Source organism: Nyctibius grandis, chromosome 21 (genome assembly GCF_013368605.1).
Source record: "Nyctibius grandis isolate bNycGra1 chromosome 21, bNycGra1.pri, whole genome shotgun sequence".
NCBI lineage: Eukaryota > Metazoa > Chordata > Aves > Nyctibiiformes > Nyctibiidae > Nyctibius > Nyctibius grandis.
The window spans coordinates 4,803,730-4,821,813 of record NC_090678.1 but is presented as its reverse complement, the minus strand read 5'-3'; the positions used below and the strand labels follow the sequence as shown (position 1 = coordinate 4,821,813).

The window sequence follows — 18,084 nt, the reverse complement described above, 5'->3', positions numbered from 1 at the left end:
GGAAGGGACCTTAAAGATCATCTAGTTCCAACCCCCCTGCCACAGGCAGGGACATGTTATACAGAACATGAGAGAAGTGCTGGGGGAAACAGAGAAATACGTCTGCAGTCCCCTGCGGTTTTGCAAGGCGGAACTCAACAGTGGCAAGTTATTCTAGAGCAGGCTCCAAGCTAAACAAAGCCAGGTATGGTTTACTTTCTGCCTGGGTTGTTTGTTCCAAAGAAAAATAAACAACATCCCAGGCCAGGACCAAGACTTACAACACTTTTTACTTGTCTAAGGTTGCACAGATAAGCCCTGTCCCACCTAACCCACAAGAGTAAATCTGTAAATCAGCTTTTACTTTTCGCCTGCAGCAAAAATACAAAGCAACATTCCAGGTTTAGGGAGGTCTTAAGGTCTCTGCAAACAAGCCAGTGTCCCCAGGAGCCTGAATTTCACTGCCAGTTTTTATAGCGCTGTTCACAATCTGCGGAGGGAGGGCAGAGAGGATAACACCGGTGGGTGCAATGCTCCTGGTCTCCCCCAGCAAGAGGTCTAAGACTTCCGTGCCTCGGTTTCCCCAGCTGAAGAGCTGGGATTACCCTTGCCCACAGCACAGGCAGGTGTTTGCAAACATCTTAGAAGACATGATCTTTGCTGTGTGGGGTTTTAGAGAAGTCAGGCATCCACATCCCACTGCTTTTCAATGGAAAGCAAGTGCTCAGCTTTTCACCAGCTGCCTCCTCCTTTCCCAGCCACCTCCCACAGCATCCTCCTCCATAGGGTAGATCTCAGAGAGCTGGTGGGAAAGAAGGAGGGCTGTGGACTGGATGAGCATGATGAAGATGACCCTACAGCACACGTGCCAGAATGGATGTGCCACACTACTGCCTTAAGCCTGTCTCCAACCAAGGAGACTGGACTCACCACCAGCAGCATCTTCATCACCAGGTCTCAGGAGATAGTATGCGTGGAGCTCTGTGCTAGGACCAGTCAATGCTGGAGAGAAACAAGGACTAACAGGGAGGCAGCTTGGTCCCCTCCTGAAAGAAGGCATGGCTGGTGCCAAGGGGCCAGACCTCAAACTGGTTTCTGCACGGGAGGGGGAAGCAGAGCACATAGCTCTCCAAAAACTGTTCTGGTGACCACCAGGTGACAAGCAAGGGTCAGTCTCTCTTCTTCATCCAGCCTCCCTGACTAGTCGGGCAGCAGAAAAGGGAACACAGACACTGCAAGGCGGGGGAAAGATTTTTGATGATGCTCAGATGAGCCCACAGCAGCTGCCATGCACATGCCCACCCATCAGTGAGGCAGCATGGCCTTGTAGCAGGAGTCAATGAAAGGGTGGCAGAAGACCAGGGTGCCACCCTTCCAGTCTCTAGCCTGCCTCATCTGTTCAGACTGAAAGCTCACCGGTACTGGCAGAAGGACCCTTTTACAGGGCTGACAACAGTGGATGAATCTGCTGAGCAGGGATGAAGCTCCCAGGGGCACTAAGCTAAGCAGCTCCTAGTTCCTCTGCAAGGGGCACCACACAGCCCTGTGGTCAATAAACCCCTCTCAGGCACTATTCACCATGACGGTGACATCCAGTCTTACTAAAAGATCCAAAACTTGGCTACATTCACCCTAAAGTTCTCCCCAAAGGGCAAAAACTTGCAGCCTTGATATTAGTCAGGCAAAGGATTGAGACAAAGAGGAAAAGACATCTACTCAAGCCAAACATCTCCCCCTGCTTTTTATAGATATATTTTTATTTTTGTTTTAAAGGGAAAAACCAAGTCCCAAGCCTCCATCTTATTTTTAGGTCCAGGCGATTGGGTGTCCCAGCCGGAGCGCGGCACACGCAAGCCAGCATTCTAAAAATGCCTTCCTCGTGGATATAAAAAGGACAGGAGATAATTTACTGGGGAAGTTTTGTAATGTAACAATCATATGTTAACCACAAACAAAAAAAAAAAAAAACCCGAGGCTGCCTCTGGTCCCCAGCGCAGCCCTTGGCAGGAGACAGTCACCAAGGCTCAGCATCAGAGAAGCTGTGGCTGCCCCCTCCCTGGCAGTGTTCAAGGCCAGGTTGGATGGGGCTTGGAGCAACCTGGTTTGGTGGAAGGTGTCCCTGCCTGTGGCAGGGGGGTTGGAACTGGATGGTCTTTAAGGTTCCTCCTAACCCAAACCAGTCTGTGATTCTATGAAAGTCCTCTGCCTCGTGCCATCTCGGTGGGTTTGGGCTCCACCAGACCCGCTCCCTCTCGCCCCATCACCCTTTGCAAAGGGGAAATTTGAGTTCCTAAATAACGGTTTTCCAAGGAAAACCAGAAGCAGTATGTTCGCTTAACGACTCCGATGGCCGTGGCTCAGCCTGCCAACCCGAACACGGGATCAATCATCCCAGAAACCCCTTCAACGCCGAGCTGACGGGGTCCCACCGGATGGCTGCTGAGCTCCTGCCCTTTTGGGTTCCTGGGGTCTCACTAGCCTGGCCAGGGTCTTGGCTGGGGTCCTCTGTCCATGGGCAAGGGTACAGTCAGACAAGGAGGAGCCCTGGGGAAGTCTGAACATCAGGACAAAGAGTGACACCCCCCCCCAGCCCTCAGACACACGCTGTTCCTTCACAATTGCCATCCCGATACAATCAGCCCCCTGTAAGCCAGCCCCTGGGACAGTGGTGTGTGCTAGAACAATAGCTCACATCTGGGACAGCTGTTTTCCCCGAAAGCACCCAGGCTGCCTACAGCAGGGGCAGGGGTCCTCTCCCCTCGCTCACATGCGGAGCGTGTTCTCCCCCTCCTGTGGGGATACAGCCACCCCCGGGGGGGGCCTGGCAGGTTCCTCGAGGAACGTGCTGCCTGGCAGCTCCACGCTCGCAGGAAGGCTCATGGGAGCGAGTGAGACTCGCCCTTCAGCCAAGGCTTTTTGGAAATTAACCCCCAAGCCTTCCAGCTTGGGAAGGAAAAATCTACACTAATGCACTCCTTATTTCCTAATTTTAGCACCCCACAACGCATGGAAGAAGATTTGGGCACGTCAGCAATGTGCTGCTTTGGCTAGTGCCGAAGCCAGGGGTTGGGGAACCAGCCCTTGGACCTGGACACCTCTACACCCTCGTGCTCCTCTGCTCCCTGGGGTAACACAACAGAGCTCTGGTCCCACCAGGAGCCACTGTGATATGGAGCCCTCAGCTTTTGACCAGCGTCCCCAAGACCTCACACAGTCCCTTGGACAGCTGCACCTTGGTGCCACCTCCCCCCTGGAAAGAAGTAACTCCTACAGTCCCACTGGCCTGATGCCATGTTGGAAGGGCTGCGTCAGACCCTAGTCTGGCTACATGTGCCTTAGAGAGCGTGCCTCCATGCTGGAGCCCCCATCACCACCTCCTCTGCCACTCCCAACCTTCTCCTCATGGACCTCTCATCATTTGAGGTTACAGCCCACAGCTACCCTTTCCTTTTCTCTATCAGCCCATGCTGGAGAGGTTATAACCTCCCTCTCTCACATCTTTATGAGAACAAAAGCCCCAAAGAGAGCTTTGGGGTGCCCAACATGTAGCCTCATTTATGATATAGTTTGGGAGATACACAAGGACAGACCAGTGCATCACATGGAAGGAAAGGAGCAGCCTTTGCAGCGAGCAAGGAACCAGAAAGAAGAAATAGGAAGAATAAGCAAACAAACTACATCTTTCAGGGACAGCAAAGGCAGCAGCCAGAGGCCAAGGCATGCAGTTCCCCAGTGGCATAAATGTAAACACGCTGCAGAGCCCACTAAGTCACACCAAGCCCCCAGTGCATGCATTACCTCACCACCCCGAGTGCTCCCTACTAGGGGCAAAACCCCACTGTTGGGCTCACCTTTGGCACAACACACCAGATACTTACTACAGAGTAGCAACACGCCAAACACTCTCCAAAGTGCTTTGAGAAGGTCCAAAGCAAATTTGGGGTCTTCGCCCCGAAGCTAGGGCTCTGGGCAAGCTAAGTCACCCAGAGGAACGTTCACATGGATATAGCCTCCAAGTCTGATCACGAGTAAGCAGCTTGGTAGACATCCTGCCTGCCTGATGTAATGGGTTCTACCAAGAACAATCCCTTCTGTCTTTCCCAGTTTTGAAATCAGTAATCAATGGGAAAGCTCAGAGAGAGTGGGCTTTCCTACAAGGAAAGAATAAATTTTTTATGAGCTCAAATCCAGGCACTCTCATGAAACTTTAAAGCATCTACCAAGAACCACGATGCTCCAGCAAAAAGCCCTGTTTATTACTGCACCTCCCCAGTCCCAGCAGGTCTACTACAGAGGAGCAGCAATAAGCTCAGAAGCCAGTGAACCCACCACTGCCACCTTTGGGGTCCCCAAAGCACCCATCTCCTAACCACCACACTTACAAGCCCCAAGACTTGAGTCCAGCATTTGAGGTGTGGTCCTTTGGGAACACCAGGCCAATATTTGGGTGCATGCTAGTAGGACTCCCAGAGGTGTCAGAGGGAGCTAAAAAGCAGCCAGGGCTCAGGTCCTGAGCAGGGGTACTTCCTAACCATGCTCTCCTCATGGGAACATCAGGCAAGCAAATAGTCTCTCCCACTCCACACTTCACAGACAGCAAGTTCAATAGTTTGCAGATAATACACAGTCTCCACCTGTGCTTCAAGTGACTGGCCACCACAAGCAGCAAATGAAGGTGGCTGCAGACACCTACAATCTCCAGCTGAATCTGTGCTCTGCAATAGTGTTGGTGACCTCAGGTTCTTCCCAAGGCTTATAATTTTGAATTAACTTTGAATTAATATTGAAATAACATTGCACGTACCTGCCCTCTTTCACTGTGAGAAAGATCTGCTAAGGGTTCCTATAGTAAGGGAAGGCAGAGGGGAAGTGAGCAGCTAATTTAAAGGTTGTCTTACCATCTGTCTGGGCAGGTCAGCTGTTGCCCCAAGATGCCATCCTTGCCTCACCTGCTCTCAATTTCACACCTTTTTTGCTATCAGTCCAACCCCATTCAGCTGAACATCTCCTGACAGTGGGCTGCTCAAGCGCCAGAGAAAAGCTCAGAGTGATTCGTTCCTCCTCAGGGGCTTGTCCACGAGAGACTTTCAGTGAGGTTAACCTGGATCCGTTTTTGAAGGCAGTGCTTAAACTGCCGGAGGCTCCCAAGCAGCCTTACCCAATTAAGCATCCTTCCCTTAGGACACGAGGCCAGCTAAGCTTGCATTAAAACCCATCAAGCGTCCTGTTAATCAGGTACACTTTAACATCACAGCTGTGGTCATCCCAGGGGAGGCCACCAAGAGCCTGGAGATGCCTTGTCATTTTTCACCTCCTTTTGTCACTTCGGTTGTTTCTGGTTATTTTGGTTATTTTTTGGTTATTTACTTTGGGCAGTGAGAGGAAAGGCCCAGCAGCTCTGCCCTTATCTGCTTTGCTCTCCAGACTCCCCTCCCGTTTTTCTTTTCACATTAGCTGCGTCACACACCAGACTCTCCTTGAGTAACTGCCCGAGGGGGACCCTTACTGAGTGTTAATTGCTGTTAATGAGCTGTTACTGCTTTCCTTCCAAGAGCACCAATTACAACAGCACTCAGGCACTGCAAGAAGATGCAGTGTCTGCAGCAAATCAAGGCAAACTTTACTCCAGACCCTGGCATTGCACTGCCAGCAGCTCCTGGAAAACGCTCTAAATCAGGATGAGACGGGGTGAAGGATGACAGCAAGCAGCTCTCCTGCCATTGCCTGTCCCCTTGTTCTTCGTATGGTGGGTCAGGGTGAATGAGAAGTCCCTGCCTTGCTCCCTATGGCTCCTGTTGTGGTGCCTTGCAGGGATGTTCACACTCAGCTGTTCACCTGAGCTCTAGCTCAAGTCTCCCTCCAGCCACAAGCACGCGGTCCCACCGGTGGGTTTTACACACGGGTGGTGGCCCAGCTGGCTCAGAGCACAGAGGGACTTGTCTTGTCCCATGCGCTGCTACAGGAGGTGAAGGAAGGACTCGGCAACATGGCTTGGTGGCCTGGCGTTGTGCACAGCAACGCTGCGATCACTTCAGCATCATCCCCAGCCCCAGAGCTGGGGGCAGCTCCTACCTCGGCTACAGAGGGGTCCATCCCCACCAGAGTTTTATAATCCTTCTTCCCAAACCTCATTTCCCTCCCCTGCTAAGCATGGGCGAGGGTATATGCTAGCAACAAGTGTGGCCCTGGAAGTATACTGAGATGTCCACCCGTTGAGAAACACTAGAGCTACCACTGTTCCTGAGGCTTCTCCCTCCTATTCACCTTTCTCTAAGCTGCAGCCCGAGGAAAGGAGATTTTAAATGAGGGATGTGATAAGATGGGAAAAGCTTTTGCATGAGTGCTTAAGGTCATGCAAGTCAAGGCAAGGTATGGAGACACTTGACTGAAACGGACTGAATCTGTCTACAAAGCTACTAAGAAATTGTCCAGTGTCTCACTCTGACTTCCTCATTTGGGTTATTTTTGGCCATACTAAGAAACACTCACATCCAAACCACTTTTTGTGAGAGCCTTGAAATGAAATACAGCAGAGCTGTTTTACTCCATGAAAAAAAGATCCCAAGATTTTTGTCCTGCCACCCCGATGTGAAAGGCGATTTCAGAGATCACCACCCGCAGCGGGGTTTCCCTCTCCCCCAGCTCTCCCAAAGCCACAGCTCCCTCCTGGGCTCTGGCACGTGGTTCTCCAGCAGGTATGAAAACGCTCAGGTGTCTCGACGGAGCAGCAGCCAGCTCTCCTCCAGTTACAGACCAAAAGCTGTTCACGTTGAAGCACCTGGCTCCTACCGTGCCGCCTTTCCGCAGTTTGTTAAATTTTATTTCGCGTTATTTCTCCCGTTTTGGCTTCTACCCTAAAAATCCTTCCATAAGTTCCCCCTGCAGCCGCCCCGCTCCTCATAAATGTTCATTTAGGTATAATGCCTTACGAGCAAACCCAGAGGAGCTTTGCCTGAACAGAACCCCTTGGTCTAAGGTCACCTGCTCATCTATCTTGGGATCCATCCACTGACTTTGGGGGAACAACACCGATCTGGCCATGCCGTTGGGCGAGCTCAAGCTTGCCATGGTTTTTCCCAAACCTACGCTACCAATTTCCCAGCGGTTTTCCCCCAAACATATATATTCCTCCCCAGGAGCCAGGGGACCCTCTAGCAGGGATGGGTCCAAGGAGGGTGGGTGTCCACCAGCATCTCTGAAGAAGCTGGCCAAAGGCAGCTCAGAAAAGCTCAGCAGCAGCAGGATTCAGCTCATGCCCCCACGTTTCCCTAATGCCGGGTGCACCAGGTTTTGTTTTACAGAGCTGAGTCTACAAACAATCAATCTTGTCCTCTGCGCAGGCCAATGAGGTCTGCGGAAAGAAAACTGTAAAAGATTTGTTATTTCCCTAGTGTTCCCATTTTCCCATTCCTTTCCCACAGAAGCAAAGTTTTTGTTTTGTTTTGTTTTGTTTTGTTTTTCTTTCCCGGCTTTCAGGGGAAAATCCTGACAAATGGAAGCCCTGATTCATACCAGCAAAAATTTGGCCTTTTTTTAATTTAAGGTGGAGCTTTTCTTGTCTGAGGATGAAAACATTTCTCTAACTGCCCACAGAGGGCAAGGACCGAAGCAAAGGCTGAGCGGTGTTGGATGCTCATAGCCACCATGAGCAGAGAGCCATCGTGCAGGCAGGACAGCAATAGAACCACAGAATCATTTTGGTTGGAAAGGACCTTTAAGATCATCGAGTCCAACCATTAACCCAGCACTGCCAAGCCCACCACTAACCCATGTCCCTCAGCACCACATCTACACGGCTTTTAAATCCCTCCAGGGATGGTGACTCCACCATCATGCAGGTAGGAGAGCTGCTTGTCTCCCCCGTGCTCAGGAAAGCACTGCCCGTGCTCGCTCTCAGGGATGGGAAACAAGGGGACAGGCAGGTGGAGATGGTGGCTGTCACCAAAGAGACTTCCAGGGGTGGGAAAACATCTCCTGGGAGGGGTGCTCGGGCAGAGGGAGGGTGTGCGGCTCTGTGGCCAGAGCGATGCATTGGGAGAAAGGCTCCTCATCCTCCTCCCGTGTTTTCTGAGACGACTGAAGGAGGTGTGGGAAAGGCTCAGGAAGGGGTGAAGGAAAGCCCTGCTCCTCTCCCATCACCACTGCCCAAGCAGACTCCTGCTTCCCTCCTCCCTGCATGTCCTACCTGGGAAGCAGCAGAAAGAAGAAGCTGGCGTGGGAAAACAGGAGTTATGGGCACAGCCCACCTGCTTGCACAGCCCAGGGGGAAAGAAAGTGAAGGAGAAAGAAGATCAAAGGAGCGATGTGTCCCTAAAACCCTCCCTTGTAGCTTTCTCCCCAGATGCTGCCACCCGCACCATGCTGCTCCGGTGGGCACCTCTGCCCATCACTGGGAGGCGGCGGCAGGGAAGGAGCAATTTTCTCTGACACCGAGACAGAAACAGCTTTAAAAAAAAAAAAAAAAAAAAGGAAAAGCCATGACTTTTTTTTCCTTCCCTGTCTCCAGCCAGAAAGCACATTTGGCAGAGCCCCGAGCGCTGGAAGCCAGCAGTGGGGCTGCCGGCACTTCAGAGGCTCCGGGGAGGAGGGCAGGCGTGCGCGAGCCACCGGCCGCGCCGAGGCCGCTGTCCCTGCTGCTGCGGGGTTCCCCATCACACGAGGAGGTCCCTCTCCCCACCCCGTCCCAGCTGCTGCCTCCAAAGGGAGAGCAGGGGTCCCCTAACACCGTGCATGGATGTTCCGCAGAACAACATGGGTTTTGTGGGGCATTTTGCACCCACGGCACATGGTGAAGGCACACATCCTCCTCCGGCACCAACCAACCACCCCGTGCCTTTGCCTGACGAGGGGGATTTGCTCCCCAATCACCATTTGGGTTTGAGGTGCAGGGTTTGATCAGCTCCTGCCCATGCCCAGCCAAGGGCATCTCTCCACAGGCATCACTCCCTGGCGTGAGATTAAATCAATCAATCAATCAGGTTGGAAGAGACCTCTCAGGTCATCAAGTCCAACCGTTGCCCTGACACCACCATGTCAACTAGACCATGGCACTAAGTGCCATGTCCAGGCTTTTCTTAAACACCTCCAGAGATGGTGACTCCACCACCTCCTTGGGCAGCCCGTTCAGGGAGGCTCACACATGCCAGCCCACACCTTTCCCAATCCTGCTGCTCACATCTAGCAGCATCGCCGCTTCTCCCCACCCCAGCGCTCAGGCAAAGGCATTCTGAACACAAATTAAGAAATCAGGCTTTTAGACACTTCCAGGGAAGGTGGGGAAGGGGCAGCAACCCCCACCGCTGCCTCCTGCCCAGGGGACTCAGGGGTTGCTGCGCCCTTGGCACGGGGCTGCTCTGCCCACCCCGGGGATGCCCACGGTCCCGCTGGCGTGTCGCTGGAGACCGGCAGCTCTGCACTGCTAACACCCCGGGGTGGGGAGGGGGTCCCCGTCGCCCCTTGCTTGTTTTTGGCAGGGGAAATAATGTCAGGGCATCACAGAGGGGTGTCATCCCACAATGTAGGATTTACTTGCCCTGCATGGCCCAGCACACCCATCCCCATGAGAAAATGTCCCTCCACCTTCCCACAGTAGAAAGCCACCGGTCAGAAGCAACATCCATGTGCAGGAACCTGTACCTGCCGCCAGGATTGCAAAGAGGCCAGCGGAGAGAGGCAGAGGTGTAGAGGAGCAGGAGCTCCAGGAGGATCAGGGCCTCCTGGCTTTCATCCAGGGGATGTGGCTGAAGCCAGGCTACCACGACCCCATGTCTCCCCCACCAGCCCTCATCAACGTGGCCAGCAAAGGTCATGTCAAGCCCCACCGCGTCCCAGGAAGCAGCACCCCTCTCTCCATCCATCCCTTTCATCGAGGATGAGATGAGTGTCAGGGAGAGGGTGTTGGGGAGAGGGTGCACCCCATCCCTTGACGCACCACCCCCCCATGATCCCCGCACCTACCGCTGGGGTGAGTCGGGGTCAAAGCAGGTCCTGGCCACGTCAGTGGCCCGCGGGTCGCAGCAGTCGCCGTCGTCGAAGTCGTCCAGCATGTTGTTGCACTCCATGTGGCAGACGCCGTCGCGGCGCTTCCAGGAGAAGCAGCGGCCGGGCCGGCGGCAGTCCCCGCCGTCGTAGCCGGTCAAGGGGTGCTCACACTCGGGGTCGCAGCGCTCGTTGCCCACCTTGCTGGGCTCGCAGCCCAGGAGGACGGCGCGGCGGCGCAGGGAGGAGTTGCGGACCTCCAGCAAGCTGAGCTGCCAGGAGATGTTGTAGGGTCGGAAAGCTTCGCTCAGCGCCCGGTGCTGCCGCCAGATTTGCTCCCGGCTGACCGTCGGCCGCCCGCCGCCATCCTCCGCCACGTTCACCACCCGGTACCGCACCGCCTTCCCGCTCCGCAGCGGCCAGTGCCGGTTGTACTGGGAGACCAGCTCCACGTTATCGCAGGCGGTCTGCCCGCAGGCGGGGGGGCCCAGCGGCCGCACGACGGGGGACGGCGGGGACGGCAGCACCCGCTGCTGGGGGAAGGCACCCTCCCGAAAAGGCACCCAGTGCTCCTCCGGGGTGGCAAAGCCGGCGGCCAGAGCCAGACCCGCCACCCCCCCGGCCACCCCCTCTAGGAAGCGACGCTGGAGATGGGGTTGGGACAGGGCACCCCGCCACAGGGCCAGCCCAGCCAGGTGTCCCCGGAAAGCGTGCGTGGTGCCCCAGGCGTCCCCCCCCAGCAGCAGCGTGCGGCAGGAGGCCATGAAGGCGCTGTGCAGGGGTCCCCCCTGCCCGCCGGCGCGGCCCACCCGTGCCCCATCCACGTAGAGGGCCATCCAGCGCCCGTCGTAGCTGGCGGCCAGGTGGGTCCAGGCCTCGGGGCGGTAGCGGTGGTAGGCAGTCACCTCGGTGGCTGCGGCTGCCCGGTCCGTGCGGAGGGAGAAGAAGAAGCGAGCGTCCTTCTTGCCGCCGAGCTGCAGGGCGCGGATGCCCAGCGCCCAGCCCTTGTCGCTGGCCGTGTGCGAGCAGTTGTCGAAGACGCCTGCAGCGGGGACGGGGACAGGGATGGAGAGAGAGAGGAGAGCTCGTTTTGGGAGTCGGCCTCTTCTCCCAGACAACTAGCGATAGGACAAGAGGACACAGCCTCAAGCTTCGCCAGGGGAGGTTCAGGTTGGACATTAGGAAGCATTTCTTCTCAGCAAGGGTCATCAGCCATTGGAAGGGGCTGCCCAGGGAGGTGGTGGAGTCACCGTCTCTGGATGTGTTTAAGAAAAGACTGGACATGGCACTTAGTGCCATGGTCTAGTTGCCATGGTGGTGTCAGGGCAATGGTTGGACTCGATGATTCCAGATGTCTCTTTCAACCTGAGGGATTCTGTGATTCTGATTCTGTGGTGAGGACTGGAGAGCATCACTGCTGGGCAACGGGTGCTGCAATAAGGGGTGGGACCCCATCCCACCTCCAAAATCATTTGGATGAGCAGGTGGAATAGCCAGGAGGGATGGCAGAGCCGGAGAGGTAGGATGGAGAGGGGAGGAAGAGCATGGACAGGAGGAGAGGCCGAAGATTGAGGTGTTTCTGAGCTGCTCTCCTGCAGGATGGGATTAGAGGATGAGCTTTTTATCTGCAGGGAAAAGCTTTTAAGAATTAGAGCACAGCAACCCAAAGCAAAACAGCCTCCTCCAGGGACTGCTACCCCAACAGCTTCCAGGCAGATTCACGGCTCCCCTTTACATCCCAGTCTTCCTCCCAGTCACGCATCCAGCGCAGGAGGGCAAGGGTTGGGGAGGGATGCTTTGCCTCCAGCCAGGCGGGTGCACTCCTCAGCCTCCAAGGTCTCCCAAGCATAAATCCATCCCCAGGAAGAGCTTTGGGCTCACCCTCTCCCTGTGCACCCAAGCATGTTGCAAACCTGTGCTTTAGGCTGGGCGAGACCTGGAGCTTTGCTGACTCTCCCCCAAACTCAAGCTGCTGAGCCCTACCAGCGGCATCTTCTGGGAGCTCCTTGCTCTCCTGCTTCCCAACCCAACAAATCGCTTCCAGATGCTGCTGAAACCTGCTGCCATGCCCGAAGGCCTTTTTTATGCTCCTGCTGTGATATTTCTTATGCTCCGGCTCGCTTTTCCCCATGTCTCCACCCCACTGCACAGGTTCTCCTGCCCCTCATGATGCTGTTCCCATCACACGCACCGCCTGCCCATCTCCGTGGTGTCAAGGCACCACGGGCCAAAACAAGGCACTGCTGCCCTGTCCCGCTGCCTCGCCCGTCCCCGGGGATGCTCACCATGACACTCGGGGGAACCTGTGCCTGCCGCCAGGATTGCAAAGAGGCCAGCAGAGAGAGGCAGGGGTGTAGAGGAGCAGGAGCTCCAGGAGGATCTAGACCTCCTGGCTTTCATCCAGGGAATGTGGCTGAAGCCAGGTTACCACGACCCCATGTCTCCCCCGCCAGCCCTCATCAACGTGGCCAGCAAAGGTCACGTCAAGCCCCGCCGCGCCCCAGGAAGAAGCACCCCTCCCTCCATCCATCCCTTTCATCGAGGACGAGATGGGTGGTGGCTTCTTGGCCGTCCCACAGTCGTAACCACCCCGGGCACGGATCCCTGCCACCGCTCACTACAAAGGCAGCCACGCGCAAAGCCTCCGTGGGCGGATGGGCTTTGGCCAACTCTTGTTTTCTGGTGGATTGTGAAAGGGAAGCAGGAAGACTGGGGGAAGCTGAGATGGGGAGAGGCCAAAAGGCAGGAGGCAGGCAAGGGAGCCTTGCAGGCGTGAGAAGGCAAAGCTGGAGAGCACTTTTGGGCTGGGTGCTGAATGAAAGGTGCTTAGATCTGCATGCTTGGAAGCCATCTTCTAGTATTTGGTCCTCACTGGGGTTGAGGAGACGGGGCTTGGTACCTCGTCTCTTAGGAAAATTCATGCATTTCACTTTATAATGATTTAGAGTCCAAATTTGAATAAACACTAAGGCAAAACTGGGGCAAACAGCATCAGGCGTGGAACAGCCTTCTGGGGTGAGTGTGAGCTAGCGTCCTCACAAACCCATGCTGGAGCCTGTCAAGTTCAAAACTGTACAAGAGAACCTTAAGCAAGTGTAAAACCAGGTCTGGAGACTTCATAGAATCATAGAATCATAGAATTGGTTTGGTTGGGAAGGACCTTTAAGATCATCGAGTCCAACCGTTACCCCAGCCCTGCCAAGCCCACCACTAAGCCATGTCCCTCAGCACCACATCTACTCGGCTTTTAAATCCCTCCAGGGATGGGGACTCCACCACTGCCCTGGGCAGCCTGTGCCAATGCTTGACAACCCTTTCCATGAAGAAATTGTTCCTGATCTCCAATCTAAACCTCTCCTGGCACAACTTGAGGCCATTTCCTCTCATCCTATCACTTCTTCCCTGGGAGAAGAGACCGACCCCCACCTCGCTACACCCTCCTTTCAGGCAGTTGTAGAGAGAGATAAGGTCTCCCCTCAGCCTCCTTTTCTCCAGGCTAAACACCCCCAGGTCCCTCAGCTGCTCCTCATCACACTTGTGCTCCAGACCCTTCACCACCTTCATTGCCCTTCTCTGGACTCGCTCCAGCACCTCAAGGTCTTTCTTGTAGTAAGAGGAAAGGGATGCAAGTCAGCTCTACAACAGGGGCTGGAAACCCACTAAGGCAGCCGTTGGTGCTTCCTAGACATGGCCAGGGATGCCATCTCTGGTGCAGTGGCAGGCACGGAGCATGCAGGCAGAGCAGCACGTCCCATGGCTGGGAGACACCGCAGAATGGTGAAGCAGAGCCCTCCAGCACCAGCTCCTGACATCTCTCGAGGGCCTCCACAAGAAATCATCAGGGGACCAGTTTCTAGACCCTGGAAGACCTTGGGATTTGCCAAAGAACTTGCTGTTTTGTCCTGGGACAACCTACCAGGAAGGGAAAGAGCTGTTTGTGGAGGAGGTACAAAGTGATCTCCTCAGGACCTGTAAGTGCAACTCTGCCTCTAATGCGTCAGGTGGGAAAAGGGAGTTCTAACCTGGTTTGTGACATCCATCAGAGCTGAGAGTGATAAATTCGGGTTTAAAACAAGAATTGTTGGCAACAGTGCAAAAAAAAAAAAAGAAGAGAAAGGTGCCTGCCAGGAAAGGTGTCTGATGGAGAAAAAGCCTCCAAAGAGATGAAGTGCACCACTTTGTAAGGACCTCACTCAAAGCAGCGTCTTCTCCCGCTGGGGTCAGGAGCTTTGCAGCACAAGGAAGAGTTCAGCCATGCCTTGAGATTCAGGTACGGGGCAAATTAGCTGCTAAAGCTCCTGAAACAGGCCAGGAGCATCCAGCTGTGCCATGAGAGCAGCCAGCCTGAGAGGGTGGTCATCCCTCGGGGTGTGCAGTGGTGAGCAGCTCGGGGACCCGAGGAGGACACCTGGGACTGCCTCTGGTGAGCGATCTTCTGACCCAACAAACCCACCTGTGATCTGAGTAAAAACAAACCTCAGCCTGGCACCAGGGGTAACCCCTTGGGTTTACCAGAAGCAGAGCAGGCATGGATAGAAGTGAGACAGAAAAAAAAAAAAAAAAAGGTGGAAAAAGAAACGGCATCACTTCAAAGGACTCTCATCTGATGCCCAAAATGAGAAGGATGTGGAAGAGGGACCACTCTCCTTCCCTGGTGGTGGCCGTGGCAGGGTGCTGGGGTTATACCCCAGCAGAAATCCCCCCATGCAAGAGGGGCTAAGAGAGACAAACAGCACCATTCAGGGGGGCTCTAAGGCTAAAGTGACATCCATGGGAAGAAAGCCCCAGCTCCTGGGCCTTCAATCCTAGCAGAAGTCTCACCAGCCACCGGGACAGCTTGTTTTGCCCACACAGAGCTCCTCAGCCTGCCCTTATTTCCCAGGCAATGACACTGGGAGATGCTCAGCTCTGCCTCGCTTTCCTCCCGCTTTCCCTCGCACACGGACACCTGGAGCATCTCCAGCTCCTCCACAGCTTTGCACCACCTCACAGCTCAGTCCCCTCTCTAGTGACATGGCAGGAGCAGCGCATGGGAGCAGACTGGGCACCTGCAGAAGGGCTGGCAGATGCCTGCATCACCTGGGTGCTGGCCTGTCCCCCCTTCGCCACCCACACCCGGCCCCGCGGTCCCAGCTGCAGGGAGAGGGTGGGAAGCGGACAGTGACTCAGAGAGCCGGAGGTGCCTGGGGCTGACTCAAGCCCTGGAGCACGGAGGCCGGGGGATATTACCCGAGCGAGTGCCAGCACTCACCGGCTGCGTTTTCTTGCGCTAACAACCCTCCCACCCTCCGCAAGGAAAGGAAAAAAGAAAGAAAATTAAAAAAGAAAAAAACAAACCTCGCTGGCTAGCTGGGAAAAGTAAAACCCAACACCTGCGGGCCAGCCCTCCAGATGCAAACAACATCTGGAAGTGTGCTCCACGCATCCCCAGCCGCTGCCTGCCGGTGGGGAGGCAGCCAGGACCCCCATGGGAAGGCGGACAGCGAGGGGGACGCTTGTCCTTGTCCACGGCTGCTTTCCCCCTCAGCCACCCAGGCTCTACCCTGTCCCTCCTACCTCTTCTGCAGCAAAGATTCGGCTATCGCCCTGATGAGCCAGGGAGAGAAATTAACGATGGCCAGGCGGTGAGTGGAGGGGGGTCCAGTGGAGTGATGGCAAGCGAAGGGTGAGTTAGGACAGAGGAAGGGTTTCCCCAACGAGTTGGCTTGGCCGGGGTGGCAGAGAAATGCAGCAGCCCCCCGCGCTGTCCCAAGAGGGACCCCAGACATCCCCCGGGAGCGGTACATCTTGGTGCCCCCACCTGTTCTCAGCCCTGCCCGGCATCCCTGCGCTGCCCTGCCACGCTTGTACCCTGCCACAGACGCCCGTGCTGGCATGAAGCGGGAGGTGACACCTGCCCCGCTCCGTGTGCCGGTCCCCTCCGCCTCCCCAGGCTCTCCATCACCTGCTTAGCTCGGGGGGTGACGGCTAATTCCCGGTACACAAACCTCCCGGGGCCTCCCCCTGTCCCGGGAGCCGCTCTGCAGGGCCCTCGGGGCCGGGAGCCCGGGGAGGGAGAGGGGTGCCGGGGCCGGGGCCGGAGCCGTGCGTGCGGCGCGGCTGCCACCGTGCGGCCACCGGCCCCGGGGACCCGCCGGGACCCGGCCGGGGCTGCGGGGGGAGCGCGGGGAGCCGCGGCCACTGAGCCCGGCGGGGAGCTCCGCAAAGCCCCCGGGGGGAGGAATGGAGGGGGGGTAAGGGGGGGTCGGGCGGAGCGTGTCCCCCGAAGTGACCTTCCAGCGGGAGGAGAGGGAGAAACTAGAGAGGAGCTGGGGGGGGCGGGCTGGAAGGATGGGGCGGGGGGGGAGAGAGGGGAGGGGATGGGAAAGTGAGGGGAGGGGATGGGAAAGTGAGGGGAGGGGATGTTTAGGGTTTGGTCTCAAGGGAAGGAGGCGCTGGGGACACGGGTGGGGTGCGCGGGGTGTCACCTGCCACGGCGGAGAAGGCAGGCGAGAGCCCCCCCGGGGGTCTGGGGAAGGGGGTCCCGTGGGGCGCCCACCCCTCCCGGCGGGCCCCGGGGGTTACCTGCGATGACGGCCGGGTTGCTCTGTCCGCCCTCCGCCTGCACCCACGCCTCCAGGGTGAAGGCCTCCCGCGGCACGGCGGGCAGCGCCTCGGGCCGCGCCGCCAGCTGCTCCCGCCCGCCCGAGAACCGCAGCGCGGCCAGGGGCACCGGCCGCTCCCGGGCGGGCTGCGGCACCTGCGGCTCCCGGCCCCTCCGGACCGGCTCTTCTCCACCTCCTGCCCCGGCTCCCCGCGGTCGCCGGCCCCGCGGTCGCACGGAGCTCGGCTCGAGCACGCCGGGACCCTGCGGGTACAGCCCGTACGGGTGATGCGGGGGGGCGGCGCGGCGGCTCGGAGCCTCCATCCCGCAAGCGGAGAGGGGCCGGGGGTCCCCGCGGGCCAGGCTGAGCAGAGCCAGCAGCAGGGCAGCCAGGGGGGCCCCGAGGTGCAGCATCCTCCTTAGGGACGAAGCGGGGGGGCGGCCCCGGGGGAGGGGGGGTGGCATCCTCCCCCGGCCCCCGCCGCTGCCGCTGCCCCCAACTTTTCCCCGGCACCGCTCTCCTCCCCTTTGCTCCTGCGGGAGGAGGAGGAGGAAGAGGAGGAGAAGGAGGGCGAGAGCACGGCGGCGGGGACCCCCCCACCCCCCCCTCCCCGCTTTCTGCCCGCAGCCGGGGTTCCCCGGGACACGGCGGTCCCTGCGCGGTTCTCTCTGCTCTCCGCCCGGCTCTGCCTGCGGGAGCCGGGGATGCGTTAGACGCCCTTATCTAGAAAACCCCGAGGCGCTCAGCTCCCCCCCCTTCCTCCCCACCAAGGAGGGGTGTGGAGAGGGGGGGGCTGCCTTATTTAAAGATGATTATGTCCAATCTAATAAACTCCGAGCGGAGCATCGCCCTCCCTTCCCTCCGCCCTCCCGGGTGCTGCCCAGGATGCTGGCGGGGAGGGGATGCGGAGGCGACCCTCCGCATCCCCCTCCCCGCCCCCGGGGGCTTTGGGACAGCACCCACCCTGTCCTGGGCTGCTCTTGGCTTGACCCATCAGCCTTTCCCTTGTCCCCCGGCAAAGGGAGGGATAGTCTCGGGCTCAACGTGTGCAGAGAGACCCAGAGTCCCGTCCCTCCACCACCTTCAGCCAGAGATTTTGCTGGTTTTTTCTCTCTTTTATTTTATTTTTTTCCCACCCCCGGACGATTTCCATCTGTTTGACACGTGCAGAAAGGTGGGCTGGAAGTACCTTGTCTGGGCAAGAGGGACAAAGCCACGTCCAAAAGCCAAAAAAAGACCCCAAGGGAGAGGGCAGCGGTGGAAGACGCATCTCACCCACCACCCTGCCAGAAGGTACAGCACCGGCGCTGCCGAGGGAGAGCTATTCACAGCAAAGGGGGGAGAAAAAAAGCCCCCAAAGTTTCCTCTTAGTTCCCGAGATCCCGTCGCACCAGCACGCGGCGCAGGAAACTAAGAAAACTTCAGCACCGAGATATTTTTTTTTCTTTTCATTATTATTATATTATATATATAATTTTTTTTCACTCTCGAACACTATCTGTGGCGGTCAGTCTGAAGCAGGGTTGCCAGCGAAAGCTGGGAG

The 18,084-nt window shown here is 56.9% G+C and overlaps 1 protein-coding gene across 1 annotated transcript in view; it reads right to left on the bottom strand.

Annotated features, from left to right (window-relative positions):
- The window catches only part of PAPPA2 (pappalysin 2), a 93,584-nt gene extending 76,630 nt beyond the window's left edge, over positions 1-16,954 (bottom strand). Inside the window, exons 1-2 of the mRNA XM_068416771.1 lie at positions 16,522-16,954; positions 9,937-10,999 (exon numbers count right to left, since the gene is read on the bottom strand). Of these exons, the coding sequence (XP_068272872.1) occupies positions 9,937-10,999; positions 16,522-16,954 (1,496 nt within the window). The remainder of the gene's footprint in view (positions 1-9,936; positions 11,000-16,521) is intronic.
- Between the last annotated feature and the right edge of the window lie 1,130 nt (positions 16,955-18,084).